The sequence below is a fragment of the Dermacentor silvarum genome, chromosome 7 (assembly GCF_013339745.2).
Source record: "Dermacentor silvarum isolate Dsil-2018 chromosome 7, BIME_Dsil_1.4, whole genome shotgun sequence".
In the NCBI taxonomy this organism is placed as follows: Eukaryota; Metazoa; Arthropoda; class Arachnida; order Ixodida; family Ixodidae; genus Dermacentor; species Dermacentor silvarum.
This window is the reverse complement of record NC_051160.1, coordinates 72,057,086-72,074,166: the sequence shown is the minus strand read 5'-3', so window position 1 is coordinate 72,074,166 and position 17,081 is coordinate 72,057,086. Positions and strand designations below refer to the sequence as shown.

At 45.0% G+C, this 17,081-nt stretch overlaps 1 protein-coding gene across 1 annotated transcript in view; it reads left to right on the top strand.

The window, feature by feature from the left end:
* The window catches only part of LOC125947151 (uncharacterized), a 35,334-nt gene extending 18,579 nt beyond the window's left edge, over nt 1–16,755 (top strand). Inside the window, exons 2-7 of the mRNA XM_049671529.1 lie at nt 1,523–1,673; nt 3,662–3,901; nt 3,982–4,022; nt 5,789–5,918; nt 7,155–7,255; nt 16,145–16,755. Of these exons, the coding sequence (XP_049527486.1) occupies nt 1,523–1,673; nt 3,662–3,901; nt 3,982–4,022; nt 5,789–5,918; nt 7,155–7,255; nt 16,145–16,293 (812 nt within the window). The 3' untranslated portion in view covers nt 16,294–16,755. The remainder of the gene's footprint in view (nt 1–1,522; nt 1,674–3,661; nt 3,902–3,981; nt 4,023–5,788; nt 5,919–7,154; nt 7,256–16,144) is intronic.
* Nucleotides 16,756–17,081: the final 326 nt, after the last annotated feature.

The window sequence follows — 17,081 nt, the reverse complement described above, 5'->3', positions numbered from 1 at the left end:
GTTTCTAATATTTCACGCTATTATAGTTAAAAAAAACACAGGAAAGCAATTGGGCTCTGAGCACGTGCGCAGTCATTTGCGAATCACTGCGTATTCAACGCAATACTTCGTCGAAAGTAATCACTCTGCGAAGTGACATAGCCGTTCGAAGGCAGGAGCCTGAAGTTTAGGCAAATTCATGAAATTGGGTGTCATTGAAAGGCTGGCCGAACCACCATGTTTGCAGCTTCCGTAGACCACTAGCTGCAGTGTTCTCTCTAGAAAATTTTTTAGGAAGCTTTGTATTTGCGAGGAAAGTTCTGAAAGTGAAGGATCTGCGCAAGCGGAAAACCGTACTCTAATCACAGAGCCCTAATGCTCAAACTTCTAGAGAGAACTCTGACGTTGCAATAGTTGAACTACCATGGGAATGACGGGCAGTGTATAAATTTGATTGATATTCGCAGTTGCGGATTCAGACGTTCTTGTAGCTTTATTCACTACGCTTCATTCGTCTTTATTTGCCTCAATTTTGAAGTTATCCTGTTTTTTTTAAACGGTGATGGCAATAAGGCTTTAAACATGTGCATAATCACTCTGAATTTTTGACGTATACAGTAACATACTTTGTTGAAAGCCAGAAAGCCGTTTTCAAGTCACAAACATAAAGCCTAGGCAAATCCACGCACTAACCCGTAACTACAATTCCTGGCTGGTTGAAACAACATCCTCGAAGCTCCCGCAGACAGTAGCGCCACAGTTACCTCGAGAAATTTTTCTAGAAAATCGAATTCTTGAACCTTATGGGCCAAAACCACGATTTCACTAAAGGCACGCTGTACTGCGGGACTCCGGATTAATTTTTAGCACCAGGGAATTTTTAACTTGCCTCTATAATGCACAGGAGACGGGCATTTTTATTTTTGTAGGGAACACTGTGACTTCATAGAATACCTGCTTGAAAATAATTTACCGAGGTTACTAAATTCTTTAAAAGAAATAGACATTGATAATGGAAAAAACGAACCCTCCAGAATTTAAGGCTTTTCTACGCTCTTATACTTAGCTGTTACTATATAAAATGTTGGGAAAACACGTAGAATGCGGCAGATGGCCTTGAAGAAGACAAGAAGTCCCCTTGTCCAAACATTGGCTCCTGCTCTCACCTTATTCTCGTGTTGCTCATCGTATATAAAATGTCTTAACGTATTCTTCCCTCAATAATTTTTCAATAATTCTTCGATATCGCTTACCTCTTAAAAACTGATTTGAAAACCTTACATTGCCTTGTTTACGGGCTTCTTTTGTCCATTTTTGTGCTTTGTAACCACTGCTCTGCCCAGTGTATGGATGCAGGACAGGTCAAGCCTCACGAAGGCTTTTTACCTGTCATCCTCAACATTGCACTTCTCTTGTGATGTTGGAATAAATATTTTAACTTTGGGATTAGGCGTAGAGGGCACCATTTTTTTTGAGGTGGAGGATCTGACGAATTTAAGTGAATCCGCAGCTGAAGCTCTTTTTATGTTGTTTGTTTTGCCAGGGCTGACCAGCTGTGCCCTGGCAGGTCCAACCACGAAGCAACCACCCGGCTGCACCAACGAGAGCTTCGAGAAGTGCGGCACCGACCTGATCCTCTTCGCTGGGGGGCCGGTCATTCCCACCACCAAAGAACAGCTGGTCACGTCGTGCCCGTAAGCGCACCAAGGACACGCCTTCGCCGCCGCTCGCGATCGATCGCTCGAATCTTTGGCTCGATGCAGCAGATATAGTGGAACATATTGTTGTGAAGGTAGTTGAAGTCGAAGAAACCCCGAACGGAAAGAGTGAATGAAATAATCGGACATCAGATAGGGCGAACGCGTGCTCGGAAAGCAAAGCAGCTCTTCAGGGACGATAACAACGAGCACGGTCGGCGAATTGAATTCAACTACTCACGGATTCTCAATTTCCGTCCGCTATCCATGCGTGAGTCATCGTAAATTCCTGGGCAGCCGGTGGTGCTCGCGTAGATTCGAGAGTGTATGCACTGTGTTATTTGCGTCCCGCGTAAAAAGACACGCATCTATCGCGAACGAATTGGCTACACCATTGACGAAGGTTCAGATCGTTCAGATATAGCGAGTGCTTCTTGAGCGAGGGCGACGGCCTGATAAAGTGCTGATTCTGTCTGTTGTTGTCACTACACGCACAAAAAAGGAGGGTGGGGGAGATCACGCGTTGCAGAACCGCGCTGAAGATACAACATGCGGATCAGAATTAAAGTAAATCCAGGGGTGTTACGTGCCAAATCCAAGATGTGATCATGAGGCACGACGTTGTGGTGGGCTCCGGATTAATTTTGACCACCTGGGGTTCTTTAACGTGCGCCCAATGCACGGGAGTTTTTTTTTCGCCCCCGTCGAAATCTAAAGCACCTGCGGGTTTGGCAGCGCAGCGCGATATCCGCTACGCAACCTCGGGGGGTATACGGTACACAAGATATTATAAACAATGACGGGAACACGTTTAAGATTGTAGAGGAGCAAGTTTGTTCCCCATCTCTTGTAACCAATGCGCCCCGCTGTCGTCAAACCACTAACGAAGATCTGTCTTGTCGGTCACAGTACAAAAAAAAAAAAAAAGAATTACTGTTCCATTATTTCGCACGGGATCGATTTTCGTAATTGGCTATGGGTAGCCAGCTGGATAATTTTACAGCTTCATTGTACGATGTAGGAAAGCTCCGCCAATAGTGGAAAAAAAAAAAAACACGCACATGCACGCAGAGCTCATTATTTGGTTTGAGCTTAAAGCCAATAAGACTTGCTTTTCATACAGTGCACGGGTGGAATCGGCGGAAACCGACTGTAATTGTTAGGCACAAAGTGCCATGATCACTTTTGCCACGCTGCACAGTCGGGAGGTGGTAGTGACGTTGGTTGCTTAGTAGAAATGTTTATAGCGCAGATGTTTCGGCGGTTTAAACGTGGTGGAATGTGGGAGCGTTGTTAATATAGCATCGGCAGCATAGGGAGTCGCATACAAGGTCCTTGCGGTGGCGGCTTTTGGTCATTCATGGTGAATGTATGAAACTTAATATCTCTGCCGATACTTTGTGACGCGCGCCAGTTGGAGAGTGCTCGGGAACGCGATTCAGGCGAAACCCTGCAGCGTCCTCTTCCGCCCTTTTAGGTGCCTGTTATTGTCTGAGCTGCTCGCACTGGCAGCCTCTTACAGGAAAGTGCTCGCGCTACTCGTTGTACGACCATATCGCTCGCTTCTTTCCGCATAAGGCTTTTGCTTTGGTACTGCAACGAAGAGGAGGAAGTTAATTTTTAATTCCGCATAGGACACAACATTTTCAGCGTGAGCAAGACCAGACCCACCGCCGTATGCGGGCTGCTGAGAGAAATCTCAGTTACAATCAAAAGCAAACGCTTGCATTTCCTTCCTTGTGCATCCGACTACCTATCGTTAGCGGCCTGCTGTTGATAGCGGACCGCTTCGACCTCGGAAGCAGCAGTAGCAGCAGCAGCTTCCGAAGTTGAATCTTTCAGAGTCGCTTAGGCGTTTACAGATAGAATCTGCCGCACTATACACAGACCAGCTTAAGCTTGTGTCGTCGACGCCCACTGGGGCTGCTCCAAGACAGAGTTTGGACCGCAGCCAATAAGCGTTCACTTCTCTGTTTTTTGTGCAGGAAGGAGAAAGCGTCGGAGAAGTGTGCCCGTGCGTATTCGACTAAGTGCCTCGCTCGGTTCCCCCGGGGCATGGTTATGCTACTGCTCGACGGTATCCGCAACGAGGTCAACGCCAAGTGCAACACCACCAGCCCGAGCGGAAAGGGTGGGTCACTGCTGTATACGGCCACCAGGAGTGCTGCGGGCGCCTCAGTAGATGACAGCCTGCATGTAGACATACGGAACATTACATCACACAAGTGATCCATAATGAACTAGTCATTGCTTTTTCGGTCGGTTTCCTTCTCTAACACTGTGTGTCGCAGTGTCTTTCTGTCAGGAACACTGTACATATAGACGTATGTGACCGGAAAGCACTTGGTACACAGCGTTAGCGAGAAGAGAGAGAGTCAGAGGCGGAAAAGTTTAATGATACTAGAGGCAATCACAAACATACAGATTGCCATAGTTTCAAATATACACTGAAGGTGATGTTTTTAGCCATATTGTTAGAATGCACTGCAGCATTGCCAGATATGTCCCCTTCACAGTGAGTAGAAACGTAGCTGTGAAAATTTAAGACATGCAGCCAAGATAACCACAACCGCTACTCATGGCGTCATAGATTTTGACAGTGTCTTCTAGAGGTCAGTTAAACATTAGCTAACAAACTATGGTTGCATTTCGTTTTAATAGAATCGAACAATAAACCTGGACACTTTTACGGACTATTTATGCATAAAAAGAACCTAAGTATGCAAAGTGGCCAGAAAATTCTACGTCCCACTGATTTCAAGGGAGATGCACCTAGGGAGTGAAGCTTAATAAAGAGAACTTTGGATTTTGTAGGTTCAGCGAGTCATCCGCAAATTCCCACCCAAAACGTTCAGCTTAAGTTCTGACAAGACATTTTGCCAGTCTAAACTGATTTAATGCTTTTGTTTAGTGTCAGTTTGCGATTAAGCGGAAACTTTAACCTGCGTTCCCTTAGGCATGCTTTGTTGAAGCACTTTTGGAAAGTATGCCTTAACTCGAACGGTCGATTTAATCAAATAAAATGTGTTGCTTTTAAAGAAAAAGTCAAATTTTATTGACTGATGGTAGCGTACATTTATTTGTCCTTAAAGCATTAAAAAAGTATAGCTTTCTCAATTTTGCAATAGGAGAAATAAACCTTTCTAGGTGTAAGCCCCCCCTCCCCTTTTCATGAAATAAAAATCAACAGAATTAACAACTTAAAATTGTGTAAACTAATCCTCTAGAGCAACTAACGCGATAAAATCTGGGCCTGTGTTCAAAAAAACTTTTTATGCTGAAATTTTTCGTCAAAGAAAATTTCACACAATGCTGATGCAGGACATATCATTAGCGAAGCCGGCTGGCCAATGTCAAATAGACTTATGAGCGATAGGCTTTGTGAAATTGGCGCCTGGTATGTTGCAGTAGGTTCTGAACGACGAATGTTTCAGGAATAGAGATATTTCGATGATCAACGTACGGTTTAGGAATGTTACATTTGCTACAATTTTTCAAGTTATTTAGTTGTCCTGAAGCAGCCTATCAGGTGCAGTTGATAGAATCTTGATTTCATCATCGTTAATGCCCCTGTTTATCCCAGCACATACGCTGAAAAAGAAAGATACATTGTCAACTTCTGAAAACTGAGATATATTTGTAACGTACAGTGTGATCACGGGCACACGCAGTTAACCTCGAGGGCACCTGGGCTTTTATTGTAGAAACTTGGGGTGAACGTCAAAGTTCGAGAATACGGCTTTCTTGTCCACAGCAACCGAGTAACTACAGAGAGAAGCGATCGGTTTGTATTTCAAAGTAAAGCTTTTGACATATGTAGAAGCGCGCCATCTGTTTCTTCGCTAGCGAATGAATTGGAATTTCTACTAGGTCTTGTTTCTCAAGTATTTAGACATTAGCGCCGTGAGCCCACGCTATCATGATAGACATCTTTCCGCATTTTGAAAACTTCGCAAAATAGATCACATGGTGAAAGCGCTGATCATAGATGTTTCGCTATCAAGGCACGAAGCCGCATTGCCTATCTTTTTGTAGTGTCTTTGTCCTGTCTTGCGTTCTGGATTACTGAAAAGAACACGTTACATGTGAGCGATGTCGAATGCCTCTCGCAGAATACCTGAAGCACGCGACGTGCCTGAACAGCAACGGCGCACGTCTGCACCAATGCATGAGAGACCTTACACTTGTGCTGGATCAGAGCGTCGACGCACCGCAGAAGAGCCGTCTGGCACTGTCCTGTTGGTAATGTCTCTATTTATGTCTTCGAAGCGACGTGCCAAAAGCGTCTTTTCCCTCCGCGAAATCATTAGTTCAACATTATCACGAAATGTGGTCGTGGCCCTCGAGTCTGCATGTACAGAGAGGGTCTGCGACTGTTATTTCAGACAGCCGTGCAAACGATGTGGACAGCACCGACGCATGAGGTTTGATGAGAGTCTTGAACTGGTATTACTCGCAACCTGAAAAAAAAAGAAAAGAGCTTTTTAGACGAGTGTTTCCTTAGGGGGTAAGCTTCAACTTTTGAAGCCTGCGTATATATGCTACGGATCATTTCTAGTTTGTTCTTGACATGCAATGTATAATCAAACGCCACTGACAGTCTACGGGGTTTGTTTTTGCCTGTAATAATTTACCTCATAATTTACCTTTGTTTTACCTCATAAGTTAATGAACAATAAGATTAGCCTAACTACTTACAACAAGGGTTTACGAGACGCCTGAATATGTTCTGCCAGGCCGCCTGCGGTATGTACAGGTTTCCGAGCCTCACAAGTTGAACTTAAATTAAAGCAAGTAAATTAAATTACCGGATCTTATGGGCCAATACTAAGATCTAAATATGGAATACGGCAGCGCACTTCGAAACAAGGACGTAACACAGAACGAACAACAACGAGCGCTGTTCTGCAACTGTCGGTTCATTGCTTAATAAGCATACATTAATACGCGTTCCAACGCATGCGTGCAACTCTTCAGAGAGGCGTTTGACTGCAGCGTTTTGACCACTCATTCAGCGTTTTGACCACTCATTCGAGCTAACAGTGGAAAGTGAGCACGAGGACACGAAAACAGAGATGCAAGCTGCGTGAAACAGTAAACAGACGATAATGAAACTCCATGAAATATACATTCATAGCTTTCACTGTCAAACTCTCGTGTCAGATATTTCGGTGCACGCCAAGGGTCAGATTAGTGCATAGTATATAACCGCGGATTCTCTCACCGCAAGTGTAGTTTGAGCTCACTGTCGCCTACGGTAACGTTATTCTACAGCAATAAGTGTAAGAGTGTTTAGCCATGGGACAAACTAGTGTCTCGCAAGATGCAAAGAATGTTTAATGTGTATACAATGTCACGCTGCACCGTTTTAGTTGAGTCTGACAGCGATGATAAGCTTGGGCCATAAATTCCGTGCTTGAGGGACATCGTGCTCGCAATACCCCAAAACGATTCTGTTACTTTCCCCTATCCTTGCAGCTCATTCAACACATACAGGACCTGCATGACAGACTCTGTGAAAGGAGTGTGCGAAAGTTCAACCTCGGGATACGTGGACAAGCTAATCACCGGATACGCGGGTGAGTTCAATCGCGTCTCGGATTCGCAATCCGCTTTTTTCGCTTTGTCAAAGCTGCTGAAACTGATAGAATGTTATTGCCCTTTGGCTTACCACTTCTTAATTTCGATTGAAACAACAAATAATTCTGTAATGCTTTCGTAGGCATCATTGTCCATTGGCTTCTTATGGCTGTGACTAACAAAGATTAGGCCCTTCGGTTCCCCTTCTCGTTGAGCGATACATTCCCATGGCCCGTGATAGGTTACACCCTCTGTGCACGCGCCGCAACTCAGTGGAACCACGGCAGACCTACCGAGAGATGAATGGTTCAGCCTACCGTCATGGCCTACCGTGTTGGAGCATAGAATCAAATTATTGATTCGGCGTCGGCTTTTGGAGCTCTTCATATTGTCAACGCATCACGAACGGTAATGCTGTGGTACCCCCCCCCCCTCCCCCTCTCCAATGTGGCAGGTAACAAATCAAAGCACTTCCATGGCCCGCTGCCGTATGTTTAGGCCTAGCAATGTCAGAATGATCCGCTGATCTCAATTAGAACGGCAAAAACATCACTAATAACTTGCTGTCAGCGTGAAATGGGACTTAGCGACTACTTATTTCACCATTTTATTAGTGTTCTCACGTCATAGAGCAAGCAGCGTGGACGAACTCGGATCGAAGAGGGTGGTCGTGGCTGGTCTAAGCGCTGTCATGTTGTTACACAATCACGGTAATGTGCACGGTAGTGAGTCGCTGTAAGACGCGCTTCGGACTCGAACCACCTGCCCGCATCCATTGCCATGAAACCTGAAAACTTAATTTCCAGCAATCCAGCTTTATTTAAAACCACTATTACTAAGCTTGTATAAGTGCAGGTACATTGTGTAAGATTTTTCGTTTGCTTGTGTGTGCGCTTAACCACTCCTCCCCGTAACGATCTATAGGACCTGATAGTACTTAAGTGAATGAATGAGTGAATAATGAATGAATGAATGAATGAATGAATGAATGAATGAATGAATGAATGAATGAATGAATGAATGCGCAGTGGGCTTGACGTATAACGTATCACCTTCTGGCACTGCCAAGTGCCAAGAAGGCACAATGTTGTGCGCGTGTGTGCAGACAGTTTTCATTTGCTTTGATGGGCACTCTGCAGTGACACGAGTACGCAGTAGGTTTGTTTCCGCGTTCTTCGGCAAACGCTGCCAGCTTTCAGCACCAACTCTTCCAAACTCTGCTGAGACACGAGTGATGTCATTATTTCCAATTCAAGGCACAAATTGTGGGCCTTTTGTCTGCAAGCTCGGCATATTGCTACAGCGCAAGTGTACGCTTACCGCGTTTGGGCAGTTACTTTCTGTCGACGGCCTTCCCATGGTCCCACATGAGCGAAGAGTGTTGGCCCTGACGGATACCCCTTCTGCCGAAGGCACACAGCTTCAGGCTGCGCGATCTCTTTCATCCGGGGGAGGACGATCGTTGACTACGTGTGCGCGCACACGTGGTCAAACAGGAAGCCGTTGTCGTGGCGTAGATATTTGCTTGCCAACTGGAGGTCATCGTTGGGTTGCAACGAAGCGGAAGCACTTCTCAGTGCGTCGCGCATGTTCCCCCACTTCGCGTAATGCGCCGTAGACGCGAAAATGCACCCCCAAGCTGCATTTTCTGGTGGCTTGCTAGTTTCCAGACTAAGGGTGTCGTTGACCTAAACGTGCTCGCAACGTTTTTGTTCTGTAGTTCACGTCAGTTTAGGACCTTCGTCAACGTAATCTGAGCTTTTAATCCACTTTCACGATGAGAGAAAATAAAAAAAAGAAAAGACGTTCGACACGTGTGCAGACCTCCTCACCACGTGACCCACATAATAACCCCGTCGCCATGTCTCTGACAGACAGATTTCGTACTTAACTGAGTACTCTGTGTCGAATGCTCCACCTCACTGCCCTTGAGGCGTTTCACTACAGGGAGCGGCTGGAAGACACGTTGCGTCTCGTAGGAAGTGTCCGTGGGACACGTGCCAATGACACGCACTGCTGCATATCTTTGCAAACTTCGGCGTGCGGCCGCCACGACGGAGCAGTTAAACAGGGTTCGCTCCCCGTCGACCTACATATGTGTCAAACGTTCTACCGGGTTAAGCGGCGGTCCCGAGAATCCCGCGCACGCACTGTTACGCAGTCAGTAGCGCAGGCACTGATGGCAATGGCCGCCCGGTTATATTAGCTGCCTTGACCCAGTCGCAACGCGCTCGGTCGTTGGCCTTGCGTGTGCCGCGGACAGGCGTTGCACAGTGCGCTAACCGCGATCGGTGTAGATCTCGACGCTCTTGGCTCCGTGTTTTCTTTTGCGTAAGAAAAAAACACGAGATAACAAACTTTGTTCGGCAGTGTAAGCTTTTTTTTACATGCGTTTTTCTTTTCATTTATCATTCAGCGACGTGCAAAAAAAAAAAAGCAATGCGCCCAGCACGTGTTGGTCGACCCATTTGGCTCGCTCATGCCTTGCGAGCTGTGGAAGAGAAGTGCTTTGCATACGAACTTGGCATACGTGGCCGCGACCGTGGGATAATCTCGCCGATGCGAGTAGCGCGAGGAGCTGAGTCTTGGGGACTAAGTTATGCCTTTTGGCCATGCGGATAGCACCGAATGAAGCGGACTGATTTGCCTGATGCTACGTGCAGCAGAAGAGTTATTCCTATGAGTTAATAGAGTTATTTAAGCGTTAGACGGCAGTGCTTCCTGTCGATTGCCCACCTGAGGAAATTGTGTTGATTGGTTAATAAAACTGTGGCGAAACGCAACCCTGTCGATTGTTTCTTCGTATTAACGATGAAGGAAAAAAAAAACATGTCAGAATTAAATTGTAGTGTTTTCATTGTGAGGTCATTGCTCGACAGACGCGAGGTAAGATATTTGTTTATTTTATACGCACTGCGGTCTGGAGGACCATGCAGCGAAGGTGAAATAGATGAAAGAGAGCAATGCACGAAACTCGTAAACTCAAAAAAGCAATTCCCGTCAGCAATGGTGTGCGAGAAAAAAGGTATTTCAATGTGTTAGTTCGGGCACGATAGGGGGTTAAAGCATTTTGATAAGGTGACGAGTTGGTCTCGTCAACAGTGGATGTTATTTCAGCCAAATGTCCAAGTGTGTACGATATTGATATGCCCGTGCCGGCTGGAACTCGGATAGAAATTAGTGCACACACAGCTACTTGGCCACTGAGCTCGAAGGAAGATCGGCCCTTGAAAGAAAGATATATTACTGACCAAACACCGATATTAGTACGCCTTGTTGGTAAAAAATACAGTTTGAATAAAAGCTCAGAAAGAAACATGGTCAACACAGTTCTGTTTTCTGGAACACGGTCTCATACACGTGGATGTTAAGCTAGTAAAAGCTGCTTTGTGATGACATTGGCACTGTTATTGTCTGTTTACTTCGGAAAATATAAGAGATGTTATTTTAGGTCCCCGGCATTTTCCAGCCGATATATATGCATACTGTAAATAGTACAGGAATCTGTTGTAAATTTGTTTTGATATTCAGCTCTTGATATTCATCACTACGCAAATCCTAACCTAAATGCCCAACGATACGTACGATTGTCAGCGCGTGAAACTCGCGTCGGAGCACCTACGCATGCGCAGATGGTGTGGGACAGATGGTGTGCGTCCAAGCGTGGAGCAGTTAAGCCGGGATATTTGTTCCAGACAAGTATTGGTGCTTGGCTGCCTCCCGTTTTCACGCGCCTGACTGCGCAACTACGACGTGTCACAATCAATGCACAATGAGGCAGATTGAAGTCATGCGAGAATGTGCTTTTTGAAACCTTTTGCCTCCGATCTAATGAGTCTAAAAATAAAGCAATGCTGTTTAACAATATTTCCGCAATTTCAAAGCAATGTCGATTAGAAAAGTACGAAACCATCTCTGCCAAAGCTGCTGGGGTAAGCGAAGTGGGCGCGCGCGGGCGTGCGTCTCTTGTAGATGCAAACCACCATTCCTCGCGAGGTGTGGCAACCACAAGGCGCGTAAGCGCGAGCTTGCGCGCGTCGGCAAGCGTATGGTCAGGGCTTAACATATACTAAAGTGCTTAACGGCAACCTTTCTCGCCAAGTCAAACCATGGTTGTACTTGGATATCCTCTGCCGCATGTAATACGAGTTCGTTTTATTTGATATTATTTCGGCCCTTCACAATTGGATCGGACACCCGTTGCCGTAGCTCAGTGGCTGCTGAGCATGACGTCACGGGTTCAACCCCAGCCGCGATGGCTGCATTGGGCTGCGGGTGGAATGCAAAAATTATCGCGTGCTGTGCGTTGAGCGGACGTTAAGAACAGCCAGCCGGTCAAAAATTCGTCCGGAGTCCTCCACTCGTCCCTCATATATAGCGCACTGTGCAGTTTTAGGAAATTAAACTCTGCAAATAATTTTTTCACTTTAACTGGCAATAAAAACTGGAAACTTTATCTGGAAATGAAAAAAAACAACATCTCACAGTTTCTTCGCCAGGGGGAAGCAATGAACGCGATAGCAACATGTTAGAATATTACACGAAGTTTACGACCCGTAGATGTAGTGGCGGTATGAATTGAAGTAAACGTAAGCTGACTAAGTAAAAATGAGCTGTTATGCTAGGGCTCCTCTCTTTGAGTCTTGCCATTGGACAATTTCACTTATGTTTATTAAATACGACTGATTATCATCGGCCATACAGACGGCGAAAATGATGCTGCTGCGGACTGGTGTCTTTGCAGACATGTTCATAATGTAGGATGAAGTTGATTATGGAGACGGAGGGTGCGACGAAGTGCATTCGCAAATATTTTTTTGAGTAGAGCAGAAACGCATCGTGACATTTTTTAAATGAATTTGTTTCGAATGAGTGACAACACTTTTGACAGTAGTAAATGCAACATATCTCCCATCTGAGAACAACCACCAATATTAATTGGTAATCAGTCAGCTTCTGGGCTAACTATGCTGTATCTTGAACGAGGTGTCCACAAGAACACTAAGACGTGCTTTTCTTTACGCTTTATTCAGGTTTGTGATTTCTAGCTGAAACAAATTCAAAAATCAATAGGAGTGCAATAGTACGGAGGTGCCGTGGCACGTTTGTTTTTGAAGAGGCGAATGCCTTGTGTCTCTATTATTTGTCGCTATATTTTTAGTTGACATCTGCACATGTCAAAGTCTATGTTCCCGTCAGAAAGTACCACAAGACGCTTACCTTGTCCATCTTCCCGTCAGAAAGTACCACGAAACGTTTACCTTGTCCCACATCTTGATGCTAGGCCACATGTGAGAAGGGACATTTCTAGGAAGTAGTTTATAGGTGGCGCGAGTGGTAGTTGGGCTTGCATTCACCGCTTTCGGTCAGCTCAGTTTACGATAATTTTCAGCTAATGTGTACGGGAATGACAAATTGATGATCTCTAGGACATAACTTCTACTCGCAAGTTGCTCTAAATTTTCTTCTTAGAATGACTTAGTTCGCGCTTCCCGCACCACAAATGAGCAGAACGATTGTTTTTCATGAGCTACGAAGCTGTGACGTTGCCCTGTCATGGCATTCCGGACACCTACGTGCGTCGCTTTCGCTAAGCGGTAGCGTCTGAGACGTGTTCAAGGATGTTTCGTTGTTTCGTCACCATCGAATGTATTGCCATTCGGAGGGATAAAGAAAGAAAAGTTTATAAAGCACGCTTGAACCTTATTTTCTCTGTTTGGCGAACCTGTCTGTGTACTGGGTACTAAAATGGCATAGCCGTGGATGGCTCCGATGACCGTTATCTCGGAGGAGCGTGACATTGCTTTAAGTGGCTGGTTTTCTCGCTTTTACTTTCACACGGCCCGTGTTGCAGTGAAAACATATATATCTCCACAGTTATCATTTCGCATGCGTAGTGGAAATTTCAATACTGATCTGAAGGCAAAATTGTAATTAACTGTACAGGCTACTATCGGTTATCACTCAGTGACCTCAACAGCGCGCGCTAGATTGACGACTAAGCTCGGGCGCTTATCAGACATCATGCAGTCAATCTTTTATGCATTTGAACGGAATCAGCAAAAATAGAAAGAAAGAAAACACTGAAGAAATGTGCTGCTTTCTGAGAAAACGTCGTTCTTTCGATGGTGCTAAGTCGAGGCCCCATAGATGTGGAGGGTGATCCGCTGACATTACGTGCTTCCGTGACGTACGCGTGTACGTGCGTCTTTCGCTTTTGTACAATCGCTGTCATCAGGGTCACTTTCTGGGTCAGAGGGCGGTGTTTTTTTTCTTCGTCTCTTTGCTTGATGTTTCGCTCGTGCTTAGCATTCGCGTTCTGCTCAAGCAAGCGCTTGGTTATCTTTGAAAATCGAAGCTCGAGGGAAACCCCCTCTTTCGCGTGGTGCTATATGAGGCCCAGGGCAGTGAACTTCATCGCAGGTGTGCGATCTAGTAAATACTTCGGACTCGCAAAGCTAGCAGGATTTGAGTGGTTTCCTCTCAGTCTCTCGTGGTAGCACACTGATGCACAGAGCGAGAGAGAGAAAGAACACACGCTATGAGGTGTATGTTACCAATTCGCGGGATTAGAGTAATCTCTGTAGTGCGAGACGCATCAGAGCAACGCACATGTTCAGTTGATAGCTCTTTTGGTGAAAACATTATGTAAGCTGCGAACAAATGCGCTAAAATTGTAGCAGGCACTTCAAAATTGAGGCCAGTAAAAAATCGACACCTTTCTCGCGATTTTTTATACAGACGTACGAGATGTCATTCTGTTTTGTCGAGTAGTTTAGGAATAGCGTCGCGAGATCTGAGTGATGTTCGCGTACGACAAAAATAGTACGACCCCAGTATAAGTTTGCTCACGACAACAAAATAGTGGGTCGGTGTTGGTTTCAGTGAGCTAAAGGTTGCGCCCAATTTATTTGACTGAAGAAACGAAAAAAGAGTCAGTTGCTAAAAGCCTTAATCCAAAATCTCGCGCGATTGCCCTGCAGGGTTTAGCAGGCTCTACTGGAACATTTAATTGTGCAGCGGTGTGCGTCGAATTGGCGGTCAATAAACTCAAGCCTCAAGAAAACGACATCAGTAGAGTTGCGAATAGCCCCAGCTATACAGAAAGGAATGTTGTTTTTCACAAAGACAACAAGAAGATCAAATAATTACGAAATAAACCTGTGTGGAAAAGTCGCACAAGCAGGAGTCTTTGTTTGTATGTATGTGTTTTATTTTAGCGCACGTTTTTGTTTGTGGCTCGAGTTCCCCTGCTATTTTCTCTTTTTACGAAAGCAGTAAAAAAAAAAGAAAGTAAATTGCAAACAGAGTTGCAACACACGTCCGAATTCCAATCTGGGAAGGGGTAAACGATCATGGTCAAGGACTGATGACGCTGCTGCGTCCTTGTCCTCACGTTAGATTTGCCACTGACAAAGAAAAATTAGAAAAACCGCGTCTCAGTCTGAAGCGGACAACACCACCTCTCCCATCAGCTTGTTTTTTTTTTTTACATGGCAGCCTCCTCTTCCTCCTCGCCGAACTCTCGTTTATTTTTTTTTATCGTTGGGATCACTCGCCTGTGTACCTGCCCTGATCCACACGTAACTGCAACTTTACCTGTACGGCGTTATCAAGCCATTGAATCTTAATCTGCCATCGATAGCGCGTGCTGATATATTGCTGTTGAAACTAGCAGACACCGCTGTAAGCGACCTCAGACATGGTGCGAACATGCGCTTCGGTGGTGACTCATAGAGAGAGCGCCCACTTCGTGCGATTGGAGATGTCGTTAAAAGTTGCGCTTTCTGCACGCATTATGTTAATATGCACACGATGTACGCATATTAGAAATGCGCTAAAGACAAAAAATACAAGGCGATGACGAGCTCTCAAATAAGCGAAATCTGCTAAAGGTAAATCTTGGTTTTGGTCTATTTGGCGAGCCATAATGACGCAAGAAGCTCGAAGAGCAACCATTAACAAGAAGTTTTTTTCTTGTTATTACTACGGCAATTGAGTGTGGCCGCCAACAGAATAAGGCCACTACATCATCTAGATTGCACTAGCAACGACATGCATTATAAGCCTACGCGCCAACTTGCCCAACACCAAGGGTTATTGGTATATTATCTCCAGAGCAAGGACTGACGAGTTGAGTGAATATATCGTCCAGAGCGAGAGAGGGATTACGAGAGAGACGCTGTTGTAGATGACTGCTTAATAACATTCACCACCTGTGGTTCCTTACCATGTACCCAAAGCTTGGTCATACGCGTTTTTGCAACCCCGCGACCATCGGTAGCCCACCTCTCTTCGTTACGACCATGCCAATTAAGAGCGGTTTTCTTGGTGGCCAAACAGGCTGAGTCGCAGATGCTTTGATTTCTAGACGACTTTACCCGAACCAACTTAGAATTCACGGGGCGAGCACATCACAAGACATTCATGCCCCAATATTTGAAATATTGTACCCGCGAACGTTGACGGGTGTTACGAGTTTGTAAAGCCCACCCATATAGCCTTATTATACCTCTGCACAAGCTTCACCAATAAAGAAAAAAAGATGTGTTGCAGTTAAATGGAGATTTTTGGTTCTACAAGACTCAACCTGAAAGTATAATTGTCCATCGTCGCACTTTTCGACGCATTTTTTTGTTGTCGCAGAGTTTGATTTGCCATCAAATGTCCCCATATCCCTAAACACCATATTACTTAACGGGTGATATGCTTATTGTCTAATTTAGGCTAATACTGATAATGCTAAATAATTCATGCCTTTTAAGCTCAAACTCACACGCCACAATTTCTCCCTTGATTTTTGATGTTAAACAAATTGCATTTTGTGCAAGTGAAACCATTGTTGTCTCAACCTATAGTGTTTTTTTTTTTTGCCAACCCGGACGCAGGAGACTTGCTTGACACGGTGTGCGCCAACTACAAGACTGGGTCGGATGCTTGCAAGACTCTCCCGTCCTTGCCGAAATCAACCAAGACAGGAAGATCTTCGTCGCTGCTGTCCCCACTGGCGCGAATTGTCACCAGCTTGAACGGATGAACCGATCATTGTGACGTGTCGAGGCGCGATGTTCTGAATTGACATGCTTCTGTAGCCAGTGGTGGCGCCGTGACAGATCATGATTTGTTAGAGCATGACATAGAGCTTACGAAAATGTTGCTAGTGTAGTTTATTTTATATTCGGGTGTGTGTGTATTAAGTGAGAGAAAGATACATCTCAGGAACGCGACTCAAAACGCGGTTACTGAAGACAACTAAGATTGCAAGAAGGAAGACAGCGTTCCATCAACATAGTAGTTTTTTTTTCGGCAGCACCATTATTTGGAAAGGATGAGAAGCTTCGTCGCCGAAGTCAATCATATATGCAAAGTCTGCAATCACATATGCAATGTCTGCAATCATATATGCAAAGTCTGCAATCATATATGCAACATCTATATACAAGGACAGCACTAAAAAAAGTATGAGCTTTGGCACATTTGCTGCAGCAAGATGGCGATCGGTGAGCGAGTTCTAATGAATTGAAGAAAAACGAAGAAAGGAAAAACGTTTTCCTTGCAAAAGAAGTACCACAGAAATAGCTTGAAAAAAATTATCCAATTTCAATAAAGAGATACAACTTTGTGACTCGTGGGAGAAACATATTGCGGTTGACTCTAGATCCACTTGTGAAAAAGTTCATGGCTTGCGCACCTGGACTATGTAAAAGACAGCAAACGAACGTGATTTTTGGGAATGCACTCGTCTAAGGAAACATTCTGATTAACCAGCAGAAATTATTTTTTCAAAGCTAAGTTTGTTAAGCGTTGATATCATATCGCCTATCC